Consider the following 27,580-nt stretch of genomic DNA (forward strand, 5'->3'; position numbering starts at 1 on the left):
CAAGACAGTTTCTAGAATCCCTTGCCGGGGAAAGACACACCATTTGCACGGGAGGCTGCAACAGTGTCGACAGGGCCAGTATGTTACCCTTGTGAATTGGCAGTTGCAGGGAAGCAGGTACACTTCCAGCCTGCCTCTGAGTGACAGTGAGAAGGCGGGGAGGGTCTCCCCTCTCCCCCCCCCCCCATTTCTATGTGCATTCCTGACTTTGCCTAATCCACAATCTGCTCCTGTGCAGGCTGCTACAGGCCTCCATAGCTTGGAAGAAGCAGTTCACCCCCTAGCCCAAAATTATCCCTGGTGGGTGGCCGTCCGTTCCATATCAGCCCAGCATGAGCCACAACGGATTTCTAATCACTGCATCAAAACCTATTCCAAACAAGCTCGTACTTTCTGGATTCACCTGATTGGACCATTATTCATAAATCAAGGGAGCTGTAACTCTGCCTGACTTTCTACCGTGGGATGTTATTACCACTGGGATGCATCTGAAGATATGCTAGTCTTCAAGATCCCCCCCCCCCCCCCATTACTGGTGATATAACACCAGTAATAATGAAGTAACTCTTGGTTGTGTATATGGGGCAAATCCTTTACCAGCACTGCTGTGCATGGAGTGCATTCATTGCCAGTGTTACAGGGACTGTTTTCTTTTTTTCTCTTTGTGTGTGTATCAGATAGGCATCCTGTGGCCCTCTAGGTCTTTTGGCCTACAACTCCCATCATTCCTCACCATGGGCTATGTTGGCTAGGGCGGAAGGGGATTCTGGCTAAAACATTTGGAGGACCACAAGTTGTCCACCCCGATACACACATGCAGAAATATATGGGTTGCTGGCAAATTCCACCAACACTTGGAATTTTTCAGTGGATTTGGGGTCTGTATGGGTCGAACTCGCTACACAAACTGTGAGATGAATTCTAATTAATCCGGAGCAGGCCCCATAGTGTGTAAACCCTGTTTGTGGGCCTCTGGGTCCTGCCATGTGTGCTGGTGATATCATCTGCACGTACCAGAGCTTAGAGGCCTCTGCCGCTTCCCTGGTCCTCATTGCACAGGTGGGGTCCACCCTGCCTTCCTGTACAGCGTAATTGAGGAGGGGAAAGGAAGGTGCTGATTGTGGCTACAACAGCCTACAATTGCCATGCTGGCTGGGGATAATGGCAATTGTAGTCTAGTCCATCTGCAGGGCTCCAGGTTGGGGGAGGTGGCTTGAATGCTCTGATACTGTTCCCGTGGACATCACAAGATAATTTCAGTAGATGTCTGGAGAGAGAATTCAGTGGATCCAAATTATTTACAAACCTGAAATGTTTGGGTTTTGCCCATTTCAATGTTAGACCCAGCTTCTTTAGCCACCGCAAAATCCCACTCTCTGCCAATTGTCATGCTGTTGCCTCAGACAGATTTTGCTCGAAGCACCGAATCTTGACTGACAACTTCAGACAATACTATTTGCAAGTGAAACTTCTTACAAGGATGCTGCCAAAACCAGCTTCCCAGCAGCAAGTACAAATAATGCTTCCATATTTCGAATTGATCAGTCTAGCTCAGTCCTGTCTATTCAGACTGGCGAAACCTCTACAACAGGAGGTGGGCAGAAGGTCGATCACCAGGTGTTTTGGACTTCAGCTCCCAGAAACCCCTGGCTGCATGGCCAGTCGGCAGGAATGCCAGAAGTTGCAGGCCCAAACATCTGGAGGTCTACTTGCACCCCACCCTGCTCCCTGTAAGTTGGCCTGCTGCCTTCAAGTTCAGTGGAGAACATTGTCCCATGATTAGTGTTGAAGGCAGATTCACCTCCCAGTCCAGTCAGCTTTTGTACATGGAATAGGAGAGGGCGCCATTTTGTCCTTTGTTTTGGTTAGGAAAATGTTTTGTGCTGGCCCTATTACCAATTGTGATTTACTGGTCATAGTACATCTAATGTAGGAGCAAGTGAAGTGAAACTTGTCCAAAAGGGCTGGGGGCCAAAGCCCCTGTAGATAACCAAGCAACTCTTTACAGTAGGCTGAACCAAGAGGAAGTGAACTACTACTCCGTCCCCATCCAAGGGAGCAGATTTGACAGGTGTCTCTGTGTCTTTAAGACTCCTTAGAGGGAGACACCATCAAATGGCTGATCCCCCAATCTCAGCAGCAGTACGGTTCCATCGTCCCCCACCCCCAAGAGGAATTGGAACAGGATGACTAGAGGCCCGTGAGCAAAATCCGGTCTTCTGCGTGTTTTCTGTTCCATTAAAGAGCATTCCATCCATGTAGCCTGCCATGTTCCAAGGCTCTGCGTAGGTAACTGCTCAAGCATGAGGTCTGTTCATTGAACAGATAAAACACATGGTCTGGGCTTTCAGAGGAGGTGAAGCAGGCCTTTGTGCTGGTCCGCTGTTGCTTTTAAGCAACGTGCCCATGCAATCATTTTTCCAAGCCAGAGGTGGGTGGAAGGTCTGCACATACCATGGCCTAGCACCTGGGGGATGCCCAGCTCAATATCCCTGGAGAAGAGGTAGAGGACTGGCTTTGCTAGGGGAGGGGGGGTTGCCGACGGCAGCACTTTTGCTGCAGCAATAGAAGACAGGAAGACCTTTTTTCCCCTCAATGACACCTTTGTGCATATGTTTTACCGTCCAAGACCAGCAGAGGGCAACATCACAACAGAGAACTCCATAGTAGAAGGAGTGTCCAATCAACAGATCAGGAATCCCTGCGACTAAATCCTGTTTAGGTGTGGGTGTGGGTGTTTGCTTGCTTTCATGTGAATATTTATTTACCATCTATACTCTCTTTTAACCCAAATGTTCCCAAGGCATCTTGCATATAAAAGCAGTTTTAAAAATTTGCTGGAGTCTATAAACGCCCCAGTGCAAGCAATTCAAAAACACAACCATCACTTAAAGTAGACTTTCGGAGGAATGTTTGTCACTGGTGATACAATGCACACTGTTTGATAGGTGCTACTCAAGGAACTACAGATTATATAGCACTCCTTATTGCGTGAGAACAGCCGTACAGGATCAGGCCAAGGCCCACACAGTGACCAACCAGCTGCCCACAGAAAACCCACAATGAAGCCATGAGTGCAAAAGCACCCTCCCACCCATGTTCCCCAGCAACTGGTGTACATAAGCATACTGCTTCTGATACTGGAGGTAGCATACAACCATCAGGGCTAGTAGATATTGATAGCCTTATACTCCATGAATTTGCTCACTCCCCTTTTAAAGCCATATAAATTGGTGGCAATTAGTACATCTTGTGGAAATGAATTCCATAGTTTAATCTTTCATAATGCTTCAACCAATTTACCCGGGACAGTCATTATCCTGCAATTTCCAAGTTCCCCCTCCCCCCACCCCCGGGCTTGGATCCCTTTAATTTATTTAAAATGGTGTTACATTGGCCATTCTCCAATTCTCTGGTACAGAGGCTGATATTAGGGACATGTTGCATATTTTTGTTAGATTAGCAATTTCTCATTTGAATTCTTTGGGCATGTCTAGACGAGGGGGTTAGAGGGTGCCGATCTCGCGATTTTATGATCGTGAGATCGTCGCCCTCGTCTACTCGCCGCATTGTGGCCGCTATTTCAGAATTTTTTTTAAAAGGAAAAGGAGCGCTCGATCAACCCCACTCCTGGTGGGCACAGAGCTCCTGAGGAGCTCTGTGCCTGGTTCCCAGCTCCTTGCGATTACTCGCGAGGAGCGGGGACAAAATAGCAATGACGGGCCACACCTTCCGCCGTCTCAGGATCATCCCGAGACCATGGAAAAATCAGAATTGATTGGTAGGGCGATATCCCAGGCCAAAGGAGGGATCATCCCTCTCTGCTCCTGGGATGCCCTGTGCATCATGTGGATGCACAGGGATGATCCCGGGATGATCAATGGGATATCGCCCTGTCTAGACATGCCCTTTATCTGGTCCCAGTGATTTATTAACTTTCAATTTGTCAGTAAGGCTCAAAACTTAAATCTTTTGTCACCAGTATTTCCCTCAGTTCCTCAGACTCCCTTCCTGAAAACATCAGTTCAGGCACACCTGTCCTATATCTTCTAGAGTGAAGGTTGATGAAAATAATTCATTGCAATGGAAGCAATAGGACCTTTCCACAATGTGGTAGTTCATATTGATGAAAAAAATGCAGTGTCCCTACACAAGAGAAGTGTCACCTTCAGGAAATACCATCTGGATCCCTTGCAACAATACCCACACTTGTTTGAAAAGAGATATTTTGAATGCTTTGCAGCTACTGAGGGTGGGCACATTGCACTTTAAAAAAAGATTGGAAAAATCCATCTGGGCTCTTCTAGATGTCTAGAGCCAGTGCAGTGTAGTGGCTAGAGTGTCAGACTGGGAGTCGGGAGATCCGGGTTCTAGTCCCCACTTGGCCATGGAAACCCACTGGGTGACTTTGGGCCAGTCACAGACTCTCAGTCCAACCCACCTCACAGGGTTGTTGTTGTGAGGATAAAGTGGAGTGGAGGAAGAGGATTATGTATGCCACCTTGGGTTCTTTGCAGGGAAAAAGGCGGGATATAAATGCAATAATAAATAAAATATAAATAAATATTGCATTGCATTGAGAGAGAGCATGGAAGATGCAACTGTTGGATAGGTAACTGGATTTTTGCTCATGAGAATAAAGGTACGTTCTATTCCAGAACTGCACCATCTCTCTAAATAGTCTCTCTCTCTCTCTCTCTCTCTCTCTCTCTCTCTCTCTCTCTCTCTCTCTCTCTCTCTCTCTATATATATATATATATATATATATGATGCTGATGATAATGTTACTATTTTATTTTTATCTCGTTTACAGAAATCCTACGGCTGAGGGCCTTGAGCTGTGCAAAGTTCATATTACAGGCAAAAACAAACGCCAAATTTCCTCTGAGCATTTGTAGAGTGCCCTTCCTTTGTGAAGAGAGTGTGTCTTTGTTCGTCCGGATAAACTGTGGAATTTGGTTTTTATGCCAAAATCTGCCTGCCTGTGGTGACAGGGTAACTCCCCAGACCCTCTACTGTCTTGAGTGATGTCCTGGGATAAAACAGCAGGCAGCCATTGTACTATGTAAATGAAGGTATCAATCACTGTGCTCTGCCTTACTGCACAGGTGTGTACTATGACAGCAAACACATGCACCCTACACTCTCCCCACCCACCCCCTGCATTCTTTTAATTCTGGCAGCTGGCCAACAAGGATATAATTCTGGCCAGGCTCTCAGAATTCTCCCTGAGTTGCAATTGTAGGCAAAACAGCCCTTAAGATCCCTTTCATCGAGCCCCTGAGACCAAAACTGTAGTAAGCAGCATTGGGTTAGCCCCATATAGAGGGAAGGTTTTCCTTTCTGCTGCAGCAACTGCTTCTTTGAGTCCGGATGGCTAGCTGTACTCCCTCTGTAGCACAGCCTCTTCATTGAAACAGCTCCAGCCCTCCCGGGTGAGGCAACTGGCCCTCTCTTGCCGAATGTGTGAATGAAGCAGACCCCAAAGAGCTGGGTGCTAAAGCATTCCGCCAGGATTAGGAAATGGACTCTCCTTCAATGCATCCGCAAAGGAGCAGTAAACTCTTACTGGATTTTCCAGCAATATTTTAACACAAAAAGGAAGGAAGTTAGAATCGCCTGCTAAAGTGTACCAAGGGGCATGGCACCACATATGAAACCAACTGCAAAAGGGGGGGGGGGGACAGACTGGGATGGAGACTGAGGATCCGAGGCGGATTTTGCTTTGCACTGTGGATCAGTGTTCTCGTTCATTCCCTATCGATTTAGCTGTCATGGGTAAGAACCCCTCCTGCCTTCTCTGCTTCTCTCCCCCCACCCCCACCCCACCTCCAATTTAAAGGACATATTCCAAGCTTCAAGCTGAGCTGTCTGGTTTCCATGGAGATGGAGGTCTGAGGCTTACAGGTCCCTCCTCTTTCTCATTACAGCTACACACACACACACACACACACACACACACTCTTCTTCTGCCTGTCATGATGCCAAGAAAATCCAGAATTGCACAGACAGAAGGCACCAACAATGGGATATCTCTCATCTTGCCAGCGTGCATAGAAATTCTCTCTTGGCCTCTTTGTTTCAGCAAAGAGCACCTACATTTTTACCGATGTCCTTATAGAGGGGGATCCTGCCGTTTCTAACGCAGAGGTAGCTCTGGTGTAGGACAGGTGTCCGCGCTAAAATCCTTGTCGAGCACAGACAGCATAGGAAAACTCAGATTTACTTATGTAATGAATCTCTCCCTTTCTGCCCAATTCTTAGTGGATTTAAACAGCAACAAGAATAACAGGTCAATATGAAACAGGACGGAATGGACAGAAGGGTGAAAAAAACGTGGGCGTAGACCAGGAATAATCTGGGTGGTCCACCAGAAAGCATTTTATAATAAAGCTTGACGTTCATGAATTAAGCCCATTGATAATTGTGACCAAAAGGGGTCTATGCTAAATGTGGAAAGAACATAGGAATCTGCCTTAAACTGAGTCAGACCATGGGTCCATCTAGCCCAGTGTTGTTGACACTGACTGGCAGCAATGGCTCTGCAGGGTTTCAGATGGGTCTTTCCCGGTGCTACCTGGCGATGCCAGGGGTTGAAATGGAGACCTTTTGCATGCAAAGCAAGTGCTCTACCACTGAGCTATGGCTAGTGAAGAGATGTTTAGGAGGGCTGTGTTACGTGGTCTGAATGCCGAGAAATTCAGATACTTGTGTTTCGTTTCGTTTTTGACTTTAAGACCTTTCCCTCCATATTCTTCAGTTGCAGGTACTTCTCTTTGTCCATCATAAGCTCCCTTATGACATCACCAAAGGGTTCTTTTCTTGGGTGCGGTTCTTCTCCTAGCTTCTGGACACTTGAGTGACACCTATGGGATACCCCCATCTCCTCTGGGTAGCCTTTTCCTCCCAGGCAGCTGCTTGCCTCTTCTGCTTCTCTGATGCCCCCCAGCGCCTTCGTGTTTGCCAGCAATTTTTGGGCTACGAGAGTCCTCAGCATGGGGCCTGCCTGGAGTCTCTGCGGAAGGCCTTTATGCCTTACAGCAGAGTCTATGTTGGTGAGTGCATTGAACCGAAATATTGGAGTGAGAGGAGGTACAGAGATTTGTCCCCGATGTGTAGCGTGCAGGACAAGTAGTTGCAGCTGTTCTTGGTGGGTTTGGTGAGGCAAGATCCAAGCGCATGATAGCGCTGCCAGATTGCAGCGTTTGACCTAAAGTTTCAGGATTTTAGCTTTCTTCACAGCAAGTCCATAGCCAGGAATGTGATGAGGGAGCCTAAAGGGCTGGAAAATATATTTTTGTCCGTTATCCCAGTGTCTTTGCAGTAACTGGTCAAGAGGACACTGGAAGGGGGGGGACAATTGGGTAGAATATTACACGCATGACGCTTTTTCATATATCTCCCACTAGTAAAAGATCTAAAGCAGCGGTCTCCAACATGGTACATGTGGACATCTCTCTTGGTGCCGTCTTGCCCCTTGTGATTTTTCTTTTATTTCTCAAGACTTTTCTTTTTAAAGGGGAAAACAAAACCTTGGCTTACTGCAAAGCAAAGTGCTACCCCTCCAACACCAATTTTATTTCGATTCAAACGAGTGTGTTTTGTTTTGGAGCTCAGACACTTTTCTTGTAGACTCACCGGTTTGACTTTCTGGGAAATATGTATTTTGTGACTAGCCATGCCCACTATGGTAGCCATTTTGTGAGAGCACCCATTAAAATTCCTTCCTATTCCAAATGTGCCCACTGATCCAGAAAGGTTGGGGATGCCTGGACTAGTGCCTTACTTTCTTTTTCCCTTGCCCGCCCCTTTTTCTTTCATTTTTTGCTTTTTGTTAATGGCAGCTGAAAACTCGGAGGGGTCTGGATTATTCCTTTCAGGTTCCAGAATGCCACCACCAATGGCTCTGGGCCTGTTTCTTAAGGTCTCTTCAGGGGAAAGGTTAATGGGTTTTTCTAATGGGTTTTTCTTTTAACCCGCACCTTTAACGAGGCTTCTCTTTCCAGACTCTTTGTGGGATTATAATCAGTTCCTCCATCTAAAGAAATAAAAAGCTGGGGAAATAGTTGTAAAGGGCAGGAGAGTCATGTAAATAACTGGCAAATCACTCTAAGTGAGCAATCATGAGTGCTAACAAAAGCATCTTGCAGAAAGGCTCAAGAGCACATGTCAGCAGACAAAGACAAAGGGATGGGCTTGGTTTATTTCTTAAAGAACGTTTTGAACTACTTTCCCACTGCAGTAGGCCTCCTCAAGGCAACTTATAAACACACATCAAAAATGATAGGACTTAACGACAACAAATCATTAAAACTTAGAGCAGTGTTTGAAAAAAGAAGAAAAAGCCCCCAAAGAATAAAGATGAAGGCAAATGACAGTCAACACCCACACCCACACACCCACACACCAGGGATTGTTCATTATTGAAAACCACAGGCAAACAGGACAGACTTATTGGAAATATTGTCAAGTGAATTTGGCTAGGAAGCAGAGTGCCACAACTGGGGTGCCACCACAGAAAAGGCTCTCACTCTTTTGCTGTTTTGTAGCCACCAGCTCCTAACCTCTGAAGTCTAGGGCAGCAGGGTGGGCAGATGCAGAAGAGGTCAAAGCTCCTGCACCTTTAAGAGCTGTGTACACAAGGGGATTTCAGCAGGTGAACCCCCCCCCCCCGACAATGTTGCTGCTTTTATTGTTGTTAGGGAATAAGGATCCATAGCTAAAGAATCAATATGCGGCTTTTAACCTGCCACTTATTAGAGATGTTGCCAGGAGAATTTGTCTAGGAAGGAGTGCCACCACAGAAAATTCAGTCTCTGTCTGTCTCTGTCTCTGTCTCTGTCTCTCTCTCTCTGTCTCTCTCTCTCTCTCTCTCTCTCTCTCTCTCTCTCTCTGGCCTTAGCTAGACCTAAGGTTTATCCCAGGATCGTCCCAGGGTCATCCCTGTTCATGTACTGTAAATGACACACAGGATATCCCGGGAGCAGGCAGGGATGACCCCAGGACGATCCCGGGATAAACCTTAGGTCTAGCTAAGGCCTGTCTCTCTCTGGCCTCATCCTACACCAAGCAGAATATTGCGGTATGAAAGCGGTATATAAAAGGCAGGAGCCACACCAAGCAGGATATAGCACAATGAAAGTAGTATATGGTACGTGTCCATGGGCCCCAACAGTTGTCAGTGCACTTCAATACCGCTATTTATTTATTTATTATTGCATTTATATCCTGCCTTTTTTCCTCCAAGGAACACAAGGCGGCATACATAATCCTCCTCCTCTCAATTTTATCCTCACAACAGCCCAACTCCAGGTCCAACACTTTAGCCACTACACCACACTCTAGCTCTCCCACTATAAAGCAGTAGTGTGGCTCCTGCCTTTTATATACCACTTTCATACAGCAATATCCTGCTTGGTGTAGATGAGGCCTCTCTCTCTCTCTCTCTCTCTCTCTCTCTCTCTCTCTCTCTCTCTCTCTCTCTCTCTCTCTCTCTGTGTGTGTGTGTGTGTGTGTGTGTGTGTGTGTGTGTGTGTGTTTTGTAGCCACCTGCCTCTAACCTCTGAAGTCCCAGAGAAGAGGCTCAGATGAAGATTTTAATCAATGGGCTGGTTCATAAGGAAACAGGTGGTCCTTTAGGTGTTTTCTGCCTGGCTCGTGTGCTGTTGCTGGCCCAGGCAGGCTCTGCCCCACTCCAGAGGCCTTTCCCCGCCCCATTAGGTGCCACCCCTTGACCTGCAGAGCCCAACAGGACCCAAAAGGGACAAGGAGAGCATCTTTCACCAGCTTCCTCTCTCTTCTTTCCAAGCTGTGTCTGAAATGGAGAAGCTGAAGGACACGTTTGCCAGGATCATCTTTTACTTAGAAGAGAAAGGCATGGCCAATGGTGGGTGCATATGATAACTGACAGAACTCTGCCTACTTAGCTAGATTTAAATCCCAGACCTATCCTGAAGGATCAGTGCAGCTACCAGCAATGTTCTGCAAGGGTGTCACAGCAAAGCGTCCTGTGACACCTTCAGATTTACTGTGGCATAAACCTGTAAAAGCAATGTTACAGGTTGTCTACACAAGGTCGTTAACCTGCTGTATCTACTTTCGGTTTCGTAACAGAATTGAGATCCCAGCTTGACACAGAGCTTTTATTTTCTTGTTTTACCTTTACTTAACTTGTAGGCTATAGCAGAATAACACTATTACACAAATAGGGAAAATACGTTTTCTTTTGCTTTCAGAAATAATACTCCATTTCCCATTCAAAAAAACAAAACAAAAAACGGGAAAGTGCTCTTTAAAAACAGAAGCAGAACTGAAGAGTGCCAATGTTGTCTAAGGAACCTGTAAACAACAGTGCACACAATAAATGCCTCATGTAGAAAACTCACATAAATCGGAGCCCACTTCTTTTTCATGCATCAGATGCAGTAGCTTGAGGCCAGCCTTTCCTACAGCAGCTGTAGGATGCTGGGAGTTACAGTCCAGCACATATGGAGTGCACCAGTTTGGGGAAGGTGGCTCTATTCCCTTGAACATTTATGCCACAATAAATCTATGCATCTGTTTGAGAAGGGGGGGGGGGAGATTTTAATGATGTTCTTATGGTCAGAGCATGCCCTCGTTTTGCCCCACCACAATCTGGGTGGAAAGGATTGCACCCTTAAAGGGTACTTTGCACTAAGAAAACAGGTTAAATGGTTCCAAAAGGGTCTGATGGGGGAGTAACTGGGATTGATTAATCAGCCAAAATGTTTTTAGTTGATTCATTAATGAATAAAATCTTGCAAACTTAAAAAATACAAGCACCACCCTACATGAGGCCTTTCTAAATGAGAAGCTATGCTGTCTGGGGATGTTGGGAGTTATAGTCCAACAGATCTCAAAGGCACCAGGTTGGAGAAAACTGCCCTAGATTTTTGAAAATAATATTTTTTAAAAAATAAATAAATCTGTACCCATTGTTGAAGAACAATTGATTCTTCTGAGCAATACAGAGGGAAGGTGAGAGGAAGGGAAAACGGGGGAACTGGGAAAGAATGGATTCTTGGATGTGCAGAAAAAGCTCACTGGATCCTTGGCTCCAAGGGGCAGGCAGACCATGCGCAGACCAGGCAGACCTGCCATTGGCCAAGGGTTGCAAGGCTGTTGTACCCAAAGAAATAGAACCAATGTGCCTTCTTCTTCCACCTTTCCCCACAGTACCTTATAATCTAGCCATTCCAGAGGCTGCACAACACGTTAAAAAAGAGGTGGCACAACTCCAAAAAGGTAATGTAGGAACGAGGGTCTAACCGGTGTCTGGACAAATGTTCGCAAAACATTTTATTTATTTATTTATTTATTTAGAATATTTATATACCGCTCCCCATTGAAACGTTTTCTCCCTTTGTGTCCCCAAACATTGCTCCCCACATGCATGTAGCCTCCTCTGCAGTCCCCAAATGCCCCACATACACTGTGGATGATGCTTTATGTATTATTACATCTATGGCCTTAGCTAGACCTAAGGTTTATCCCAGGATCGTCCCGAGGTCATCCCTGTTCATGTAAATGACACACAGGATATCCCTGGAGCAGGCAGGGACGACCCCGGGACGATCCCAAGATAAACCTTAGGTCTAGCTAAGGCCTCTATCATGCCTTCCCCTTGCAAGGAATTAAAGCAGCTTACATGGTCTTCCTCCTCTCCACTTTGTGCTCACAAGAGCCCTGTGAGGCTGGTTAGGCTGAGAGATAGTGGCTGGCTAATAATCTCCTAGTGTGGTTCATGGCTGAGTGGGGATTAGAACCCGGATCTCCCAAGTCCCAGTCCAACACTCTAACCATGCTGGCTTTCAGTTAACTTCGCATCCATGACTAACTGAACTCATGTTGCCTCCATGCTCAATGTGAAAATAACTCCTCCTTTAAGTACAACAGCATTTTTGCTGGAGACTTGCCCTTTATTGTGGCTACTGGACCATGAAATGGACCATGATTAGCTCTATGCCACTGAATAGCAGTTGCCCGAGAGGAAAACAAGAGGGGGAGATTTTCACACCCAGCTTATGAGCTTCCAGCAGCATCAGGTTGACCAATGTGTGAAACAGGATCAAGGACAGCCCTGGCGTGCAGCAGGATGAAGCCATGTGCTTCAGGCAGCGTCATTCATGTGGGGGGCAGTAAGATAGATGAAGGTAGGAATTGGGGTCTGAATAGTGCAGCAATGCTCTTTAAAAGTATGCCCCAAGCTCTGTGTGTGTGTGTGTGTGTGTGTGTGTGTGTGTGTGTGTGTGTATCATTTGGGCTCCTCTTCAGGCACCCAAATGCTTTAAGCTGGCCCTAAACAGGATACAGGACTAAGATAGAATTTACACTACTGCTTTATAATAATTTATAACAGTATTGACAACTGTTGGAGCCCAGGACACACTCCATATACGGTTTTCAAACCGTTTTCGAAGTTATATATACTGCTTGGTGTAGATCTGGCAGATGGACCTTTGGTCCAATCCAACATATATATATTTTACATCCATGCATCAATCCATCAAAAAGTTGGCTTGCAAAACTGCAAATGTAAAACCAATATATATTGTAATAAAACCAATCTCTCCCCACCACCACCCCTGTTCTACAGCTCCAGCCTGCATCCCGCCATGTGGTGAGTCCAAATGTCTACTGCATTTTTATCCTGGCCCCATGCGATTCTTGTCAGTGACCTCCAGGCCCAACTTGCATCCCTTCCCCCCCTTCCCTCCCTTGCTTCTTCTTCTGTCCTCCCTGTTCGCTATTTCAAGCATGTGTCATGGGCTGAGCCCATGGTTCCTTTAAGAGGACATTTTTTGCTTCATCCTAGGGAGAGGGAGAGGGGTTTCTTTGTGTCTGAAAAGGGAGTAGCAAGTGAAATGCCAAGGCCGCACTAGGCGAGAAGTGCCTAGCATCTGATAATGCCTCCTTGGGCTGGTACCGGGGGAAGAGTAACAAGTTGCAGCTGTGTCTGGGAGCATCCCATCTCCCTTCAGGAGAGGTGTGGGTTGCTATGTGGTTTCTATTGGTCAGGGTGGGTCTGGTGACAAGGGGGTCCCAGAAAGGGATAAAAAGCTTGGGCACCTAAGGGTCCGGTCTCTTTCCTGTGAGTGTCGGGTCCAGTGTGTGCGTGGTAAGCCAGAGCATCCAGGCCGAGCCGGCTGGATGGTGGAAGCTCCACGTGGCTGCTGAGGGAAAGAGTCTTAGTTCGAATGGCATAAAGCCGAGTCGGAGTGGACAACAAAGAGGTTGAGTCACAGTGCTAAATGTTTGTTATGTTTTAGATTAGGTTTGGGTACAAGTGAGCAAGGAACCTTGCCAGAGTTACGGCTGGTGGTTGGTTAAGTGGGGAGTGAGTGTGAATTCAATTGGCTTGAGCGTGTAAAGGGTGAGGTATTAGTCCCTGCTGTCCTGAGTGTGTTGTTCCTTTGTCCATGTTTTTCCCCAAAACCTCTTACATGTTTACCTTAATGTGTGGACCCTTATGGAAGTGTGTGGTGTGAAGAATAAACGTGTTTGGTCCCTATCTCCTGAGTGTGGTGTCGTTTCCTTGAGAACCTAGATTTTAAAGGGTTAACAAACGGCAGTGAAGGGGTGTATGTCTGGGCTGGCTGAGTCAGACCCCTCCTTCTCTGGCTGGGGAACCGCTGAGTCAAGCCGAGCGGTTCCACCACAGCACGAGCCTATAGGACTTAGTTGGGAATAAAAGTTTGTTTCATTTCCATGCTCTGTGTTAACACTGCATGGAATCCGTTGCGCTGCTCACACCCTTCGTTGGTCTTTGCAGGGTTCCAGAGAGAGGCCCGTTGGTTCCGATGCACAACTTGTAGTATTGAGGACTGTCAGCTGCCCATCGATTGCCCACGTATGCATCCCCTTTGGTCTTTTCTTGAATGTCCTTTTCTACAGATTTGCTGCTTAAAGTGACTATGGTATGTCCTAATCTACACCAAGCAGGATATTGCACTATGAAGGTGGTATATAAAAGCCAGGAGCCACACTACTGCTTTATAGCGGTATTGAAGTGCACTGACAACTGTTGGGGCCCACTGACACATACCATATACCACTTTCATGCAGCTATATCCTGCTTGGTGTGGCTCCTGCCTTTTATATATCACTTTCATATTGAAATATCCTGCTTGATGTAGATTAGGCCTTAAGTGACAGGAAATGTACTGGTTCCTGTCTATTCAGCCTTGGTTAGGTAAGGTGACCATATGAAAAGGGGGACAGGGCTCTTGTATCTTTAACAGTTGCATAGAAAAGGGGATTTCAGCAGGTGTCATTTCTATATATGGAGAACCTGGTGAAAACCCTTCTTCAACACAACAGTTAAAGCTGCAGAGCTATACTAGAGTGACCAGATTTAAAAGAGGGCAGGGCACCTGCAGCTTTAACTGTTGTGATGAAGAGGAAATTTCACCAGATTCCAAATGACACCTGCTGAAATTTCCTTTTCAATACAACTGTTAAAGATACAGGAGCCCTGTCCTCCTTTTCATATGGTCACCCTAGGCCTCATCTTGAGTATTGCGTACAATTCTGGGCACCACACTTCAAGAAGGATGCAGACAAGCTGGAGGGGGTTCAGAGGAGGGCAACGAGGATGATCAGGGGTCTGGAAACAAAGCCCTATAAGAAGGGACTGAAAGAACTGGGCATGTTTAGTCTGGAGAAGAGAAGATTGAGGGGAGACATAACAGCACTCTTCAAATACTTGAAAGGTTGTCGCACAGAGGAGGGCCAGGATCTCTTCTAGATCCTCCCAGAGTGCAGGACACAGAATAACGGGCTCAAGTTACAGGAAGCCAAATTCTGGCTGGACATCAGGAAAAACTTCCTGACTGTTAGAGCAGTACGACAATAGAACCAGTTACCTAGGGAGGTTGTGGGCTCTCCCACACTAGAGGCCTTCAAGAGGCATCTGGACAGCCATCTGTCCATTCCTGCATTGAGCAGGGGGTTGGATTCAATGGCCTTGTAGGCCCCTTCCAACTCTACTGTTCTATGATTCTACGATTCTGTGTTTTGATGGCAAGTACGAAATCAGTGCCGGCTCCAGGTTTTCGAGGGACGTTGTGCAAGACGCCCTCCGTGAGCCCCCTCCCTCAGGGACTCTGCCTTTTCATCTCTTTCGTCACCCGCTGCTCTTGCTCCTCCTCCTCTTCCTTATCATTGGTCACACATGCTTGCTTGACGGGCGGAGAGCCAATGAGCAAGGAGGCAGCGGCATCTACTGCTCTTTCTTGCCACCGCTGTTTGGGTCAGAGCAAGAGGCCAGGGAAGAAGAAAATGGTGCAGAGGAGGAGCAACTCTGGGAGGCTTTTTGTCAGGGGTGACCTGCTAGAGGGTGGACCCTCACCAGGTGCTCTACCAAGCCTACTCTTCATGCCAGCTCTGTACAAAATAGCATCTCATGCTGAAGCCCTGGAAGGCCTACAGAAGGTGCAACGTGGGGAACATAGAAACGCAGGAAGCTGCCTTATACTGGGTCAGACTCTTTGTCCATCTAGCCCAGTATTGTCAACACTGACTGGCAGCAGCTCTCCGGGGGTTTTCAAGCAGGATTCTTTCCTTGCCCTACCTGGAGAAGCCGGGTATTGAACCTGGGACCTTATGCATACAAAGGAAATGCTCTATCACACTGAGCTATGGAGCGGGGAAGTGAGATAAGGAAAGGCCACTGCGTAGTCATAGAACATCTGCTTTCAACGCTTTCAAAAATCCCCAGTTCAATCGCTGGCATCTCCAGGTAGAACTGGTGCCACTCAGTGTAAAGCAACCTTCCCCTCCAGGTCTTTTGGACTACAACCCCCCATCTGTCCCAAACAGCGAGCCCGTAATAAAGGATGATGGGGTTTGTAGTCCAAAACCTCTGGAGGGAGCCAGGTTAGGGAAGGCTGGTGGACTGACAGAAGGTGGAGATGGGAGAAGTGGCATCAATGGTTGGAAGAGCAAAGAAAGAGAGAAAACAGTGTTGGAGGCAGAAGTGTTTGTTTTGATAGAAATGTTCAACGTGGTTCAGAGAGCAATTTTCTCCGTCGTCAAGAGCCACGGCCTAACGAAAAAACAAGATAAACCGGAATAAATACGTGCAGTTCTTCTAAAAAAGAAAGAAAAGATAAACGCACATAGAGACAAACAAGTCATAAATTCTATACACATTTTTTTTTGCTTGTTTTGTCTATCTAGAAGCCCGCATATCTCATAGCAATGATGTATTGGCTCACTTGAGGGAGTTGCGATAAAAACAAAAACAAAATGCGAGTGTGTTCTCCTTACATGTATATTTTGTCATTCCACGTACAACAGCTCTCTGTTGGTTAATATCAAAGCCTGAATAGATTTTATTTACCCACATGTCAAACGTATCTAAAACGTTAGAATCCTCTACTGAAACCACTACAAGAATGGAATCGCTATTTCACACAAAAGATTCATATATATATATATATATATATATATATATATATATATATATATATATGATTACAAACGTTATGAAAGTTACCTTCTGCAGTTATCCGTTCTTTGTAAACAACACTGCCCTAGAGGGACTGGTGGCCTGACTCTATAAGGCAGCTTCCTGTGTTCCACACATTGCCCCTGTGTAGTTGATGACGCAGCAAACTGTGCTCAAAGCTAACAGAAGGATCTGTGGGTTTTTCTACACAAGGCTGCTAATCTGCTACATCTACTCTCGGTTTCAGCGCAGAATTGAGATCCAAGCACTACATGGGCATTTCTTTTCCTGCTTTCCCACTACATAACCTCTAGGTGGCACCGTGGTATAATGGAATAGTGAAAATACCCAAGAGGAAACCACACTTTCTTTTGCTTTCACAATTAAATGCTGCATTTTCCCTGCTCTAAAAATACTTGCCAAAAGTGCTGGTTACAAACAGAAGTGAAACTGGAGGGTCATGACATTGTCTAAAGAACCCCATCAGCAACCGTGAGGGCACAAGAAATGCCTCTTGTGGAAAAGCTCTTTGTCTTCTAATCGTGACGACCACTGTCTAGCATTATAATGAATCTGTCCTAAAAAGAAAATCATTTGATTTCTCCCAACACCCGCATCCCTTATCTCTCTCCAGTTCAAGATGTGCACAAGTTTGAAGGGGACGTTACTCTTCTCAACTGCAAGGTTAAATTCCAGATTCCCCCAGACTGCACCTTCAGATGGAAATTTGCCAAGGATGTGAGTGACACTTTGGAGGTTCAAACTATCTCTTGAACAAAGCCCTGAGTTGAACCCCCAGATCAGCCTTCTCCAATCTGGGGCCCTCCAGGATGTGTTGAACCACAAATCCTGTCATTCCATAGGGTGGGGGTGGGATGAGAAGAACTCAATTACACATGATGTGTGTGTCGTGTTCTTGCCTGTTCCCTCTGGCATTCATACGTGCTGGCAAGCTGACACGAGACACTCACATCAGTGAGACTTCTTTTATTGAGGAAATCACATGGTAGACAAGCTTAATGGTTACAGAGTCTCTAAAACACACTTAAAGCTGAACGATGATTAGGAAGTTTTAGGCTCTTTTTTCTGAAACGATCCTTAAGGCAAACACTTGGAGGTGTGTGTGAATAGGGTATGCCAAGAACAGCTTTGAGCTTCTCCAGACGCCGCATACGCTGGCTCCTCAAAGGAACGTGACCAATCTCCTAAAACAAAGTCCCAGGAAAGGTTGCTCTGAGCCACCAGAGCCGGGCAGAGAGATCTGTCACGCACTTGTCAGTCTCTGCCTACCACTACTGAGCTGACCCTGTTACCATGACTTCAGGAAAGGTTAAGCCTCAGGCCTAGGAGTCCCGGGAACTCCTTGCCACCCGAGTCTGGGCACGAACACAGAATCCACAGCATATGCAAGTCCAAGTCTATGAAAAGGCCTCACTACTTTTCATGGCACAGTTCTTAGATATCCAAAGTCCAAATAGCAAAGCGTCCATGTGCAGAGTGCTTTCAAAGTCCCAAGCGGAGGTGGAATCCAAAGCAGGAGGGAGGTCAGGCGTTGTGTCGAGAGATAAAACCTAGCAAAGCTTTTTCAGCTTTGCACCAGGCTTTACCGCCAATTCAAAGTCACTTGACAGACAGGTCCTCTGACCTGTAAACCTTGCCCACGTGCCAAGAGGTCAGGATGTTACAACCCACTTTGAAGAGTGTCCCCCACCTTTTCCAAAACACTCTGAAGTTCCCAGAGAACCAGCTACTTCAAGGCCGAAGCAAAGCAGTGAACCAGCTACTCCCATGGGAACTGCTTACAGAGATAAGCTTGCAGGGAACATCTGACATTCTCAAAGCATTTCCTAATAAATCTAACCACTAGGTACAAGGCCTATACCTAACAACGTGTAGCTCCAGCCTGGCGAGGGACATTCTCCACGCTTTGCCTTGTGTTAAAGAATACGCAGGGGAAGAATTCTGTGGTTTGTCATCAGTGATGGCTCAGGCACTAGCCAATAGATGCCTCCGGCCTGCGAGAAACCACTTTCTGGTCTACGTGGTGATGGTCCCACTAGCTGTGAGGAGAAATTGCATTTCCCCAATCACAGTGCATTGCTGTTAAGAGTAACGGGCACCTGCAATTCCTCTGCTTGTTTGTTTACTAGAGGGGTGGTGCCTGCGTGGCATCTGTCTGAATTCTGTGCCACCAATGAGCTGAAATGAACTGATTGCCCGAAAAGTTCCTAAGGAGCATCTGCCCATCATTTTTCAAATCCAGGAGTTGAGAAGTCTGTAATACAAGGGTGGGGAATGTGTGGCTCTGCAGATGTTGTTGGCCTACAGCTCCCATCATCCATGATTATTGGCCATGCTGGCTGGGGCTGATGGGAATTGCAGTCCAACAACATCTGCAGAGCCACACATTCCCCTGCCTTAAATGCATATCCCCGCAGCATCATACAGTGTTGCTTGATCTCACTCCCCCTCCAGTGGTGGAACTAAGAAGTGACGGTAATTTGTCTGTCATCCAGTCTTTGTACTCTGCTGACTGCCATTATTTAATAGCGTATAGCTGAACTATGGAATTCACTGCCACAAGATGTAGTCATGGCCACCTATTGGGATGGCTTTGAAAGGGGGTTGGATAAATTCCTGGAGGAGAAGGTTATCAATGGCTAGTAGACCTGATGGCTGTGTGCTACGTCCGGGATCAGAGGCAGTAAGCCTGTGTGCACCAGTTGCTGGGGAACATGGGTGGGAGGGTACTGTTGCACTCATGTCCTGCTTGTGAGTTTCCCGTAGGGCCACTACATGAATGTGAAGATGGATTAGATGGACCTTTGGTCAGATCCAGCACGGCTCGTCTTAGGTTTTTATGATATTTACAAAACAACGGGAACTAGTTTTCAGCTAGGGGTGCATAGTCTTATGGCCACCTGCCAGGAAATCCTTTTCACATTGATGACTATACCAAAGAACTTGATGGGCTACGTGCTACCTCCAGAATCAGAGGTAGTAAGTCAAAATCATCCCTGGGAGAGATCATCCGGAGGCATGGGGCGGGGTGCTATTAGTATGCTGATGACACCCAAATATATTTCTCTATGCCTTCAATAACAGCATCAGCTAAGGATAGTGTGTCTCCTCTGAACGAATGCCTGGAGGCAGTAATGGGCTGGATGAGGAAAAACAAACTGAAGTTGAATCCAGACAAAACAGAGGTGCTTGCTGTCAAGGGCTCTGACCTAGGTTTGGAGGTGTGTCAGCCAGTTCTGGATGTGGCTACACTCCCCCTGAAAGACTGTGTTCGCAGTTTGGGGATGCTCCTGGATCCGTCGCTCCAAATGACAGCCCAGATAGATGCGACGGCCAGGAGTGCCTATAATCAGCTTCGGCTGATACGCCAGCTGCGCCCCTTCTTAGAGTAAGAAGACCTAAAGACGGTTGTGCACATGCTCAAGGCTTGACTTCTGCAATGCGCTCTACATAGGGCTATCATTGTACCTAGTTCGGAAACTTCAACTAGTTAAAAATACGGCAGCCAGGTTGGTCACCAGTACATCTAGGGGTAAGCATATTACCCCAACATTAAAATCACTCCACTGGCTGCCAATTAGTTTCTGGGCAAAGTACAAAGTGTTGGTCATTACCTTTAAAGCCCTAAATGGTTTGGGTCCAGGTTACCTGTGGGATCGCCTTCTCCCATATAGTCCGCCCCGCACACTCAGGTCCTCTGGGGAGAACTTACTTCAGTCAGCCAAAACTAGGCTGACATCAGTTTCCCAGAGGACCTTTTCTTCTGTCGCCCCAGGATTGTGGAACGGCCTGCCAGACGAGATTCGTAAAATTAACTCTCTATGTGATTTTAAGGCAGCTTTGAAGACTAGCCTTTTCCGGCAGGCCTACCCAGACAATGTAAAATCAATAATTTTTATGATGTGTTGATTCCTGTACTAATGTTGTTCCCCGCCTCGATCCAAAGGGAGAGACGGGTAAGAAATTATTATTATTATTATTATTATTATTATTATTATTATTATTATTATTATTATTATTATTATTCAGTTTCTGGGGAATGTGGGTGAGAGGGAGCTGCTGCACCATGTCCTGCTTTGTTGGTCCCTGGTCAACTGCTGGTTGGCCACTGTGTGAACAGAGTGCTGGACTAGACGGACCCTTGGTCTAATCCAGTATGGCACGTCTTATGTCCTGTCCCACTCCTCAGTCCTTCCTCCTTCTCTAAGCATAAAGGAACATCAGAGGGAGGGGGATGCCAGTATCTGTCCCCCACACTGTTCCTCCGCTGCTGGATCGCCCATGGTTACATGAAGGAATGGGGTTTTTCATACACAAATTATAACCCAAGCATAAACTGGAAATTAAAACAAGGCTGCAATCTTAGGCGTGCGTATTTAAAAGTTAACTCTGTCAAAACCACTAGGACTTCAGAAGAAATACGTTTAGGAAATATAAACGGGGGGTATGCCATTATCTCTCTCCAAGTAATCTAACAGGTGGGACAGAGCTTCCCTTCACATCCCAAAATCCATTTTGCCCCTGCTCAGTGGAAGCTGGTGGCTCCGATATCAGTGGAGTGGTGAATCCACTCTGCGTTTCTGTCAGAACAAACCAGTGAATGAAGAGAGACTGAAAGAACTGGGCATGTTTAGCCTGGAGAAGAGAAGATTGAGGGGAGACATGAGAGCACTCTTCAAATACTTGAAAGGTTGTCACACAGAGGAGGGCCAGGATCTCTTCTCGATTCTCCCAGAGTGCAGGACACGGAACAACGGACTCAAGTTAAAGGAAGCCAGATTCCGGCTGGACATCAGGAAAAACTTCCTGACTGTTAGAGCAGTGCGACAATGGAATCAGTTGCCTAGGGAGGTTGTGGGCTCTCCCACACTAGAGGCCTTCAAGAGGCAGCTGGACAAGCATCTGTCGGGGATGCTTTAGGGTGGATTCCTGCATTGAGCAGGGGGGTTGGACTCGATGGCCTTGTAGGCCCCTTCCAACACTGCTATTCTATGATTCTATGAAGCAGAAAAAGACAGACTAGCTGCACCATCCCTGGAAATCACGTCCGCTTGGTCCTACCTCTTGCCCAGAGCCTCTGACGCTGAGATCGCCACGCCAGGCCCCTCCGTCGTCATCTTACGCCCCCTTTTCTCTTTCCACCATTCCGCCTTCAGATGAGAACAGAGGAACTTTTCCTCTTCCAAGACCTGAGTTTCGGATTCGATTCTTCCCTCCTGATCCGGCCCACCCTGGGAACCCATCAAGGAACGATTGCCTGCCAGATTGAGGAAGACAACGATGTGCTGGTCAGGAAGTTCTTCTACCTCAATGGTGAGGATTCAGAGCTTGTGGAGGGACAGAAAGGTCCCTCAAGACGGATTTCTACTGGGTGGTGCAGATGGTTGCTTAGGGAGGCCTAGAGGGTTTTGTCAACAGTTGGATTGGGCCTGGAGTGAAACATGGAGCTATGGGGCCCGCTGTTGTCGATAGTGATGAGGATGATATTTTACAAGTGGAACTTGCAACAAAATGTTGCAGTATGGAGAGCAGGAAAGGGCAACGAAAACAATCAAGGGGCTGGAGCATCTCCCCTATATGGGAAGGTTGCAACAGCTGGGATTGTTTAGCTGCGGAAAAAGGAGGCTAAGGGGAGACATGTTTTATTTATTTATTTATTTATTGCATTTCTATACCGCTCAATCGCCGAAGCTATTGTGTACATAATTGTGCATGCTGCGTAGAACATAGATAGGGAGGCATTCATATCTCTCTCTCTCTCTCTCTCTCTCTCTCTCTCTCTCTCTCTCTCTCTCTCTCTCTCTCATAATAGTAAAACCCAGTCAGGTCATTCCATGGAGCTGATTGGTGGGAGATCCAGGACAGATAAAAGGAAGGACTTCTTCACAACAGTGCACAGTTAAACTATGGAATTCACTAACGCAAGATGTAGTGATGGCCACCAATTTGGATGGCTTCAGAAGGGGGTTGGATAAATTCCTGGAGGAGAAGGCTATCAAGGGCTACTAGCCCTGATGGCTATGTGCTACCTCCAGTATCAGAGGCAGTAAGCCTGTGTGCACCAGTTGCTGGGGAACATGGGCAGGAGTGTGCTGTTGCACCTGTGACCTGCTTGAGGGTTCTTGATCAACAGCTGGTTGACCACTGAGTGAACAAAGTGATGGACTAGAAGGACCCTCGGTCTAATCCAGCATGGCTTTTCTTATGTACTTATGAGTGCTTCTTTTCAGGATTCCAGTCAGTCAGCCATGCCCTTTTCTAGGAAACTCTATTCCGTTCTCCCCCCCCCCCCCCCACATTGCTTGGTCCCTAAATTTGGTTGTTCTACTGTAAGCTCCTCCATTGGTTACTGGGGTCTCCCAAAACTATTCCCCTTGGGTCCAGAGCACTGCCCCATCACACCAGACATTTCCCACATATTTTTGACTACCCTCGTCTTCTTAGTATCCCTCCCCCGTCCCACCTCCTCGGAGATTTGTCATTTCCTTGTGGTTACAGATAGTGACTAGCCTTGCTAAAATAATCCCCCCTCATTATCTTACATTTGTGGCTTTTTTCTTAATTTTCCAGACCCCACCCCCCACTTCTCTCCCCCATTTCCTCTGTGACTATTCTAGGCCATCTTATGACATGTCCGCGTCTAGTTTTCTTGCTGACGTTGACAAAGTGCTTCTGTTTGCTGAATGTCCATGGCTGGAGCTTAGTTGAAGGCGTAGATCAATGTCAGGCTTTGCTTCAAGGCAAACCCGTAGGGTTGATTCTTATGACCTCCACTGTAAAGTTGTTAATGGTTTTCTTATTAGCTGCTATCCGCTATTTAGCATACCTGCTCCCTTTACAAGGCCTCAGTTTATCTCCCTTTCTCCCTCCTCACTTCTGATCACATTGTTGCAGCTATGTTCGTCACTTTTTCCATCCCAGAATGCTGGCAGTTGAAGGCCTGTAGCCTTCCCCAACCTGGTGACTGGGAATGATGGGACCTGCGCTCCAGTCCATCTTGGGAGCACCAAGCCAAGGAAGGCTGGTCTCGCTTATGACGTTTGTTCACTCCATGTGGGACTGCTGGCATCTTTTCGCATCCTGCAGGGACTAAAAAGGAAAAGCAGTTGCAGAAAGTGTGCTTGAGGTGAAGCTGCTGAACTGAAGAGTGGCAGTGAGATGTTCCTTAGGGCAGTTAGACGGTCTGTGGCCTGGTTATTCTGGCAGCCTTTCTGCAGGAGGAATTTCGTGTATGCTCACGATTCCTTGTTCATGTTGATTGTGGACGCTGTGATGTTGTCATCCACCAGGGCCTGTAACACCCTTACAGAACATTGCTGGTAGCTACCCTGATCCTTCAGGATCGGGGTGGGAGATAAATCTAGCTAAGTAGGCAGAATTCTTCCAAGTATCACGTGCACCCACCCTTGGCCGTGCCTTTCTCTTCCAAGTAAAAGAGGATCCTGGCAAACGTGTCCTTCAGCTTCTTCATTTCAGATGCAGCTTGGAAAGAAGAGAGAGGAAGCTGGTGAAAGATGCTCTCCTTGTCACTTCTGGGTCCTGTTGGGCTCTGCAGGTCAAGGGGTGGCACCTAATGGGGCGGGGAAAGGCCTCTGGAGTGGGGCAGAGCCTGCCTGGGCCAGCAACAGCACACGAGCCAGGCAGAAAACACCTAAAGGACCACCTGTTTCCTTATGAACCAGCCCATTGATTAAAATCATCATCTGAGCCTCTTCTCTGGGACTTCAGAGGTTAGAGGCAGGTGGCTACAAAACAGAGAGAGAGACTTTTTTGTGGTGGCACCCTTTCCTAGACAATTTCTCCTGGCCACATCTCTAATAAGTGGCAGCTTAAAAGCTTCATGTAGATTCTTCAGCTATGGATTCTTATTCCCTAACAAAAATAACAGCAGCAACATTGTCCTGGGGGTTCACTTGCTGAAACCCCCACATGTACACAGCTCTTAAAGGTGCAGGCGCTTTGTCCTCTTCTGCATCTGCCCACCCTGCTGCCCTAGCTCAGAGCTAGTAGGCATCGTGGTTCGTATTTCCCCCTCTCCTGCAGTGACGGAGAAAAGGCTCGGGCTAGAGAAAAAGCTCCAGGAGATGTTTAAAGCCATCCTGAATCCCCCACCGGAGGTAGGGCTGGAGGAGGTGGTGGTGAACCGCCTGCCTTCCCTGCAAGAGATGCTCTCTGGGCCGGATGCCCTGAGCAAGAAGAGCGTCATCTTCCTCATCGTGGGAATAGCCTTGAGCTCCATGGTGCTCACCCTGGGAGCAATGTGAGTATTTCCAGGGGAGTGTGCAGGGCGGATTGTACAGGAGAAGGCGTTCCTGCAGGTAGCCTGGACCCAAACCGCGTAGGGCTTTAAAGGTGATAACCAACACCTTGTACTTTGCCTGGCGGGAAGCAAGAAAGTCAAGAGGGAATGATGTTGTTGGAAGATTCAGATTTGAGATGATGGAGACCAGGGGCTCAAGAAGAGTTGGTCCCCACCTCTCCAATGAGCAACTAGTTAGAGTACAAGTAGGGGATCGCGGCTCAATGTATAGAGTGTAGAATTGGGGGAGCCTCAATCTCCAACTCGTTTGGAGGAGTGCCCCTTTCCCTTGTTTTGACAATATTTGTTGTGCAACTGCAGGCCCAATCGACTTTTTCTGAAGACAGTGAGATCCTAGTCCTTTGGGGGGGACAACAATCTCATAGTACAAATTAAGCCCTGCAACAGCACCAACTGCATAGCTGCATCTATTGAACCTCTGCCTATTGCACCCATTCATGCAAAGACGTGGGACAAAAATCCTACCTCCGGAGCACTTTTTAATAGCGAAATTTACACCAGAAGTAGACCTACAGCATAGTCCATCTAGGACTAGGGTTGGAGAACAGGTGCCCTTTGGACTCCACTCCCATCAGTATGGTCAATAGTCATATGATGGGAGTTTGCATTTGGAGGGGTACTGGGTCCCAATCCCTGTTCTAGGACATGACTACCCATACGGTAATAAAGAATATTCCCAAATTTCAGCCCATTACTGTTTACAGTTTTCTTTCGGGGGGGTGGGGAAGCACCTGAGACATAAAATATCCCAAAAAGTCTTTTGATACTTGGCAGCCAGTGGGAAATATTGGAATAAAAAATTGTCCTATTTGTTTTCCTCTTTGAGGAAAGCATTGGCGTGCAGACAGGGGGTTCAGGGGGTTCAGCTGAACCTCCTAATCCGCCGTCGTCGCCATGTTTGCCCTGCCTACGCCATAGCAGAGGCTGCAAAGGCCATTTCAGGAAGCCCAGAAATGAGGGCCTCTCTAGGCACTTCCAGGGCTTGTCTGCACTTCTTCTGGGTCGTCGCTATGGCGATGACCCAGGAGGAGCCTGAATCACTGAGCAGCAGTGCCTAGACAGGCCTCTCCAGGCTCTCCCTGGGCTCCTAGAGGCTTCTCCTTGGGCAGCAGGCACTCTGGTGAGTGCATAGTCCTCCTTGACAGAAGGGGTTTGCACTTGCTAAAGTAATGCGAACAAGCAGAGGCACACCTTGTTCTTTTGTGTTCAAAAGCCATCAAGTGTCCTGTGGCACCTTGAAGACTTGCAAACTATGTTCATCCTGTGTGTGACTGACAACGTGCTCCACAATTGTAGAAACCTCCCCCTCTAAACAACTTCCCCCCTTCTCTGTCAATGATCCGGTTTTGTGTTTCTAATTATGTTTATGTTAACACTTTGGGATTGCAGGCCCTATTGCTGTCTTTATATGTGCCTGCTTATCACTTCAGCCAAAAAGTAGTATTCAGAGTCTCCGTTTTAAAATGTGTATTTTTAAAGTACAGATTACTTGTTAATTAAAAAAATACAGTTTACTTCAGTTTTCGTTTATTTTGTTTGTTTGATGAATGAAAAAAAGTCCTTTATTACTGTATATTCAATCAATGTTTACCTTAAATGTTCACCTTAAAAAATGTTTACCTTAAAAAAAATATCCCTGGTCGAACCACCTAATGAAATGTGCTGCGCACGCCTATGGAGGAAAGCAAACTTAAATACCCCTCTGCTGACACCACCTATGTGGATATGTTTTGGGACATTTTACTGCCCTGAGATACATTGCAATTTGGTATTGGTGTACTAAAATGTCTCAAACAGCATTTGTCTACATTTCTTTGTATCTGTGCATGAGGGAAAGAGGATACTTGCTGAGGATTTTATAAATAGTTGAATTAATATATTTTTCTTAGTTTTTTTTTAAATTTTCTTAAAAAAAAAAAAAAGGCCAGTGAATCAGGTACCTTTTTCAATGACCAAAAGGTGCGTTTTTAAATTAGTAGTTCTGAACACTTAATCCATTAACACAGGAATTTTAGCTGCAACCCATCCTTAGAAAGAAAGGGCATCCTTTCAAAACACACCCTACCCCTCCTCATCCTCTATTACCATAACACCGGAGAGCCATCAGGCAAGAAACAATGGATGCCCTTAAACCTGCAACTCAAAGCAGCCAGGACCTATGCATGTTTATTCGGATGCAAAACTCCTAATTGGATCAGTGGGACTTTCTCAAAAGTAAAAGTTGCCTTAAAATGCACCCTTGATTAGTTTAATCTGATCTGTTAAACCAGTATCTAGGCCTCCCCTCTGAATGTTTATTTATGGGAATTTCACTAATCAGGAATGAATGGCTGTGACAGCACACTTATCTACAGTCTCTGTCTCTCTGTCTTTCTCTCATGTCCTCACCCACTTCTCTCAGGACAATTTATCACTGGGCCACCTACATCAAATCGTGAACTGGGACATGGAACTCTTCTGTTCTTCTCCTTTTTGCTGTGCCTTGGAAAAGAAGGCCTGTATGGGGAAATCACCATTACTGCTCAGTAAAATTATTTATTTATTTATTTATTTATTTATTTATTATAAAAAGTGAGCCATGCATTCAGCTTCCATGAATGATTTGGAGTCTTGCAATATGTGCAACATGAGGCTCATGTGAAAACTCCAAAATACAAAAATATTTTCTTGTGCAGGAAAAGAATTAGAATATAAGAAGAGCCCTGCTGGATCTCCATCTAGTCCAGCACTCTGTTCACACACAGTGGCCATCCAGCTGTTGATCAAGA

The 27,580-nt window shown here is 46.5% G+C and overlaps 1 protein-coding gene across 1 annotated transcript; it reads left to right on the forward strand.

Moving 5' to 3' along the window:
* Window positions 1-6,852: 6,852 nt before the first annotated feature.
* Window positions 6,853-27,274, forward strand: SPACA6 (sperm acrosome associated 6). The gene is made up of 9 exons (XM_063140059.1): window positions 6,853-7,055; window positions 9,809-9,886; window positions 11,197-11,265; window positions 12,617-12,640; window positions 13,793-13,870; window positions 17,106-17,209; window positions 21,649-21,805; window positions 24,536-24,752; window positions 27,214-27,274. Exons 1-9 carry the CDS (start codon window positions 6,869-6,871, stop codon window positions 27,248-27,250), a joined length of 951 nt encoding a protein of 316 aa, XP_062996129.1. The 5' UTR covers window positions 6,853-6,868; the 3' UTR covers window positions 27,251-27,274.
* Window positions 27,275-27,580: the final 306 nt, after the last annotated feature.

Source organism: Elgaria multicarinata, chromosome 13 (genome assembly GCF_023053635.1).
Source record: "Elgaria multicarinata webbii isolate HBS135686 ecotype San Diego chromosome 13, rElgMul1.1.pri, whole genome shotgun sequence".
Classification (NCBI taxonomy): Eukaryota; Metazoa; Chordata; class Lepidosauria; order Squamata; family Anguidae; genus Elgaria; species Elgaria multicarinata.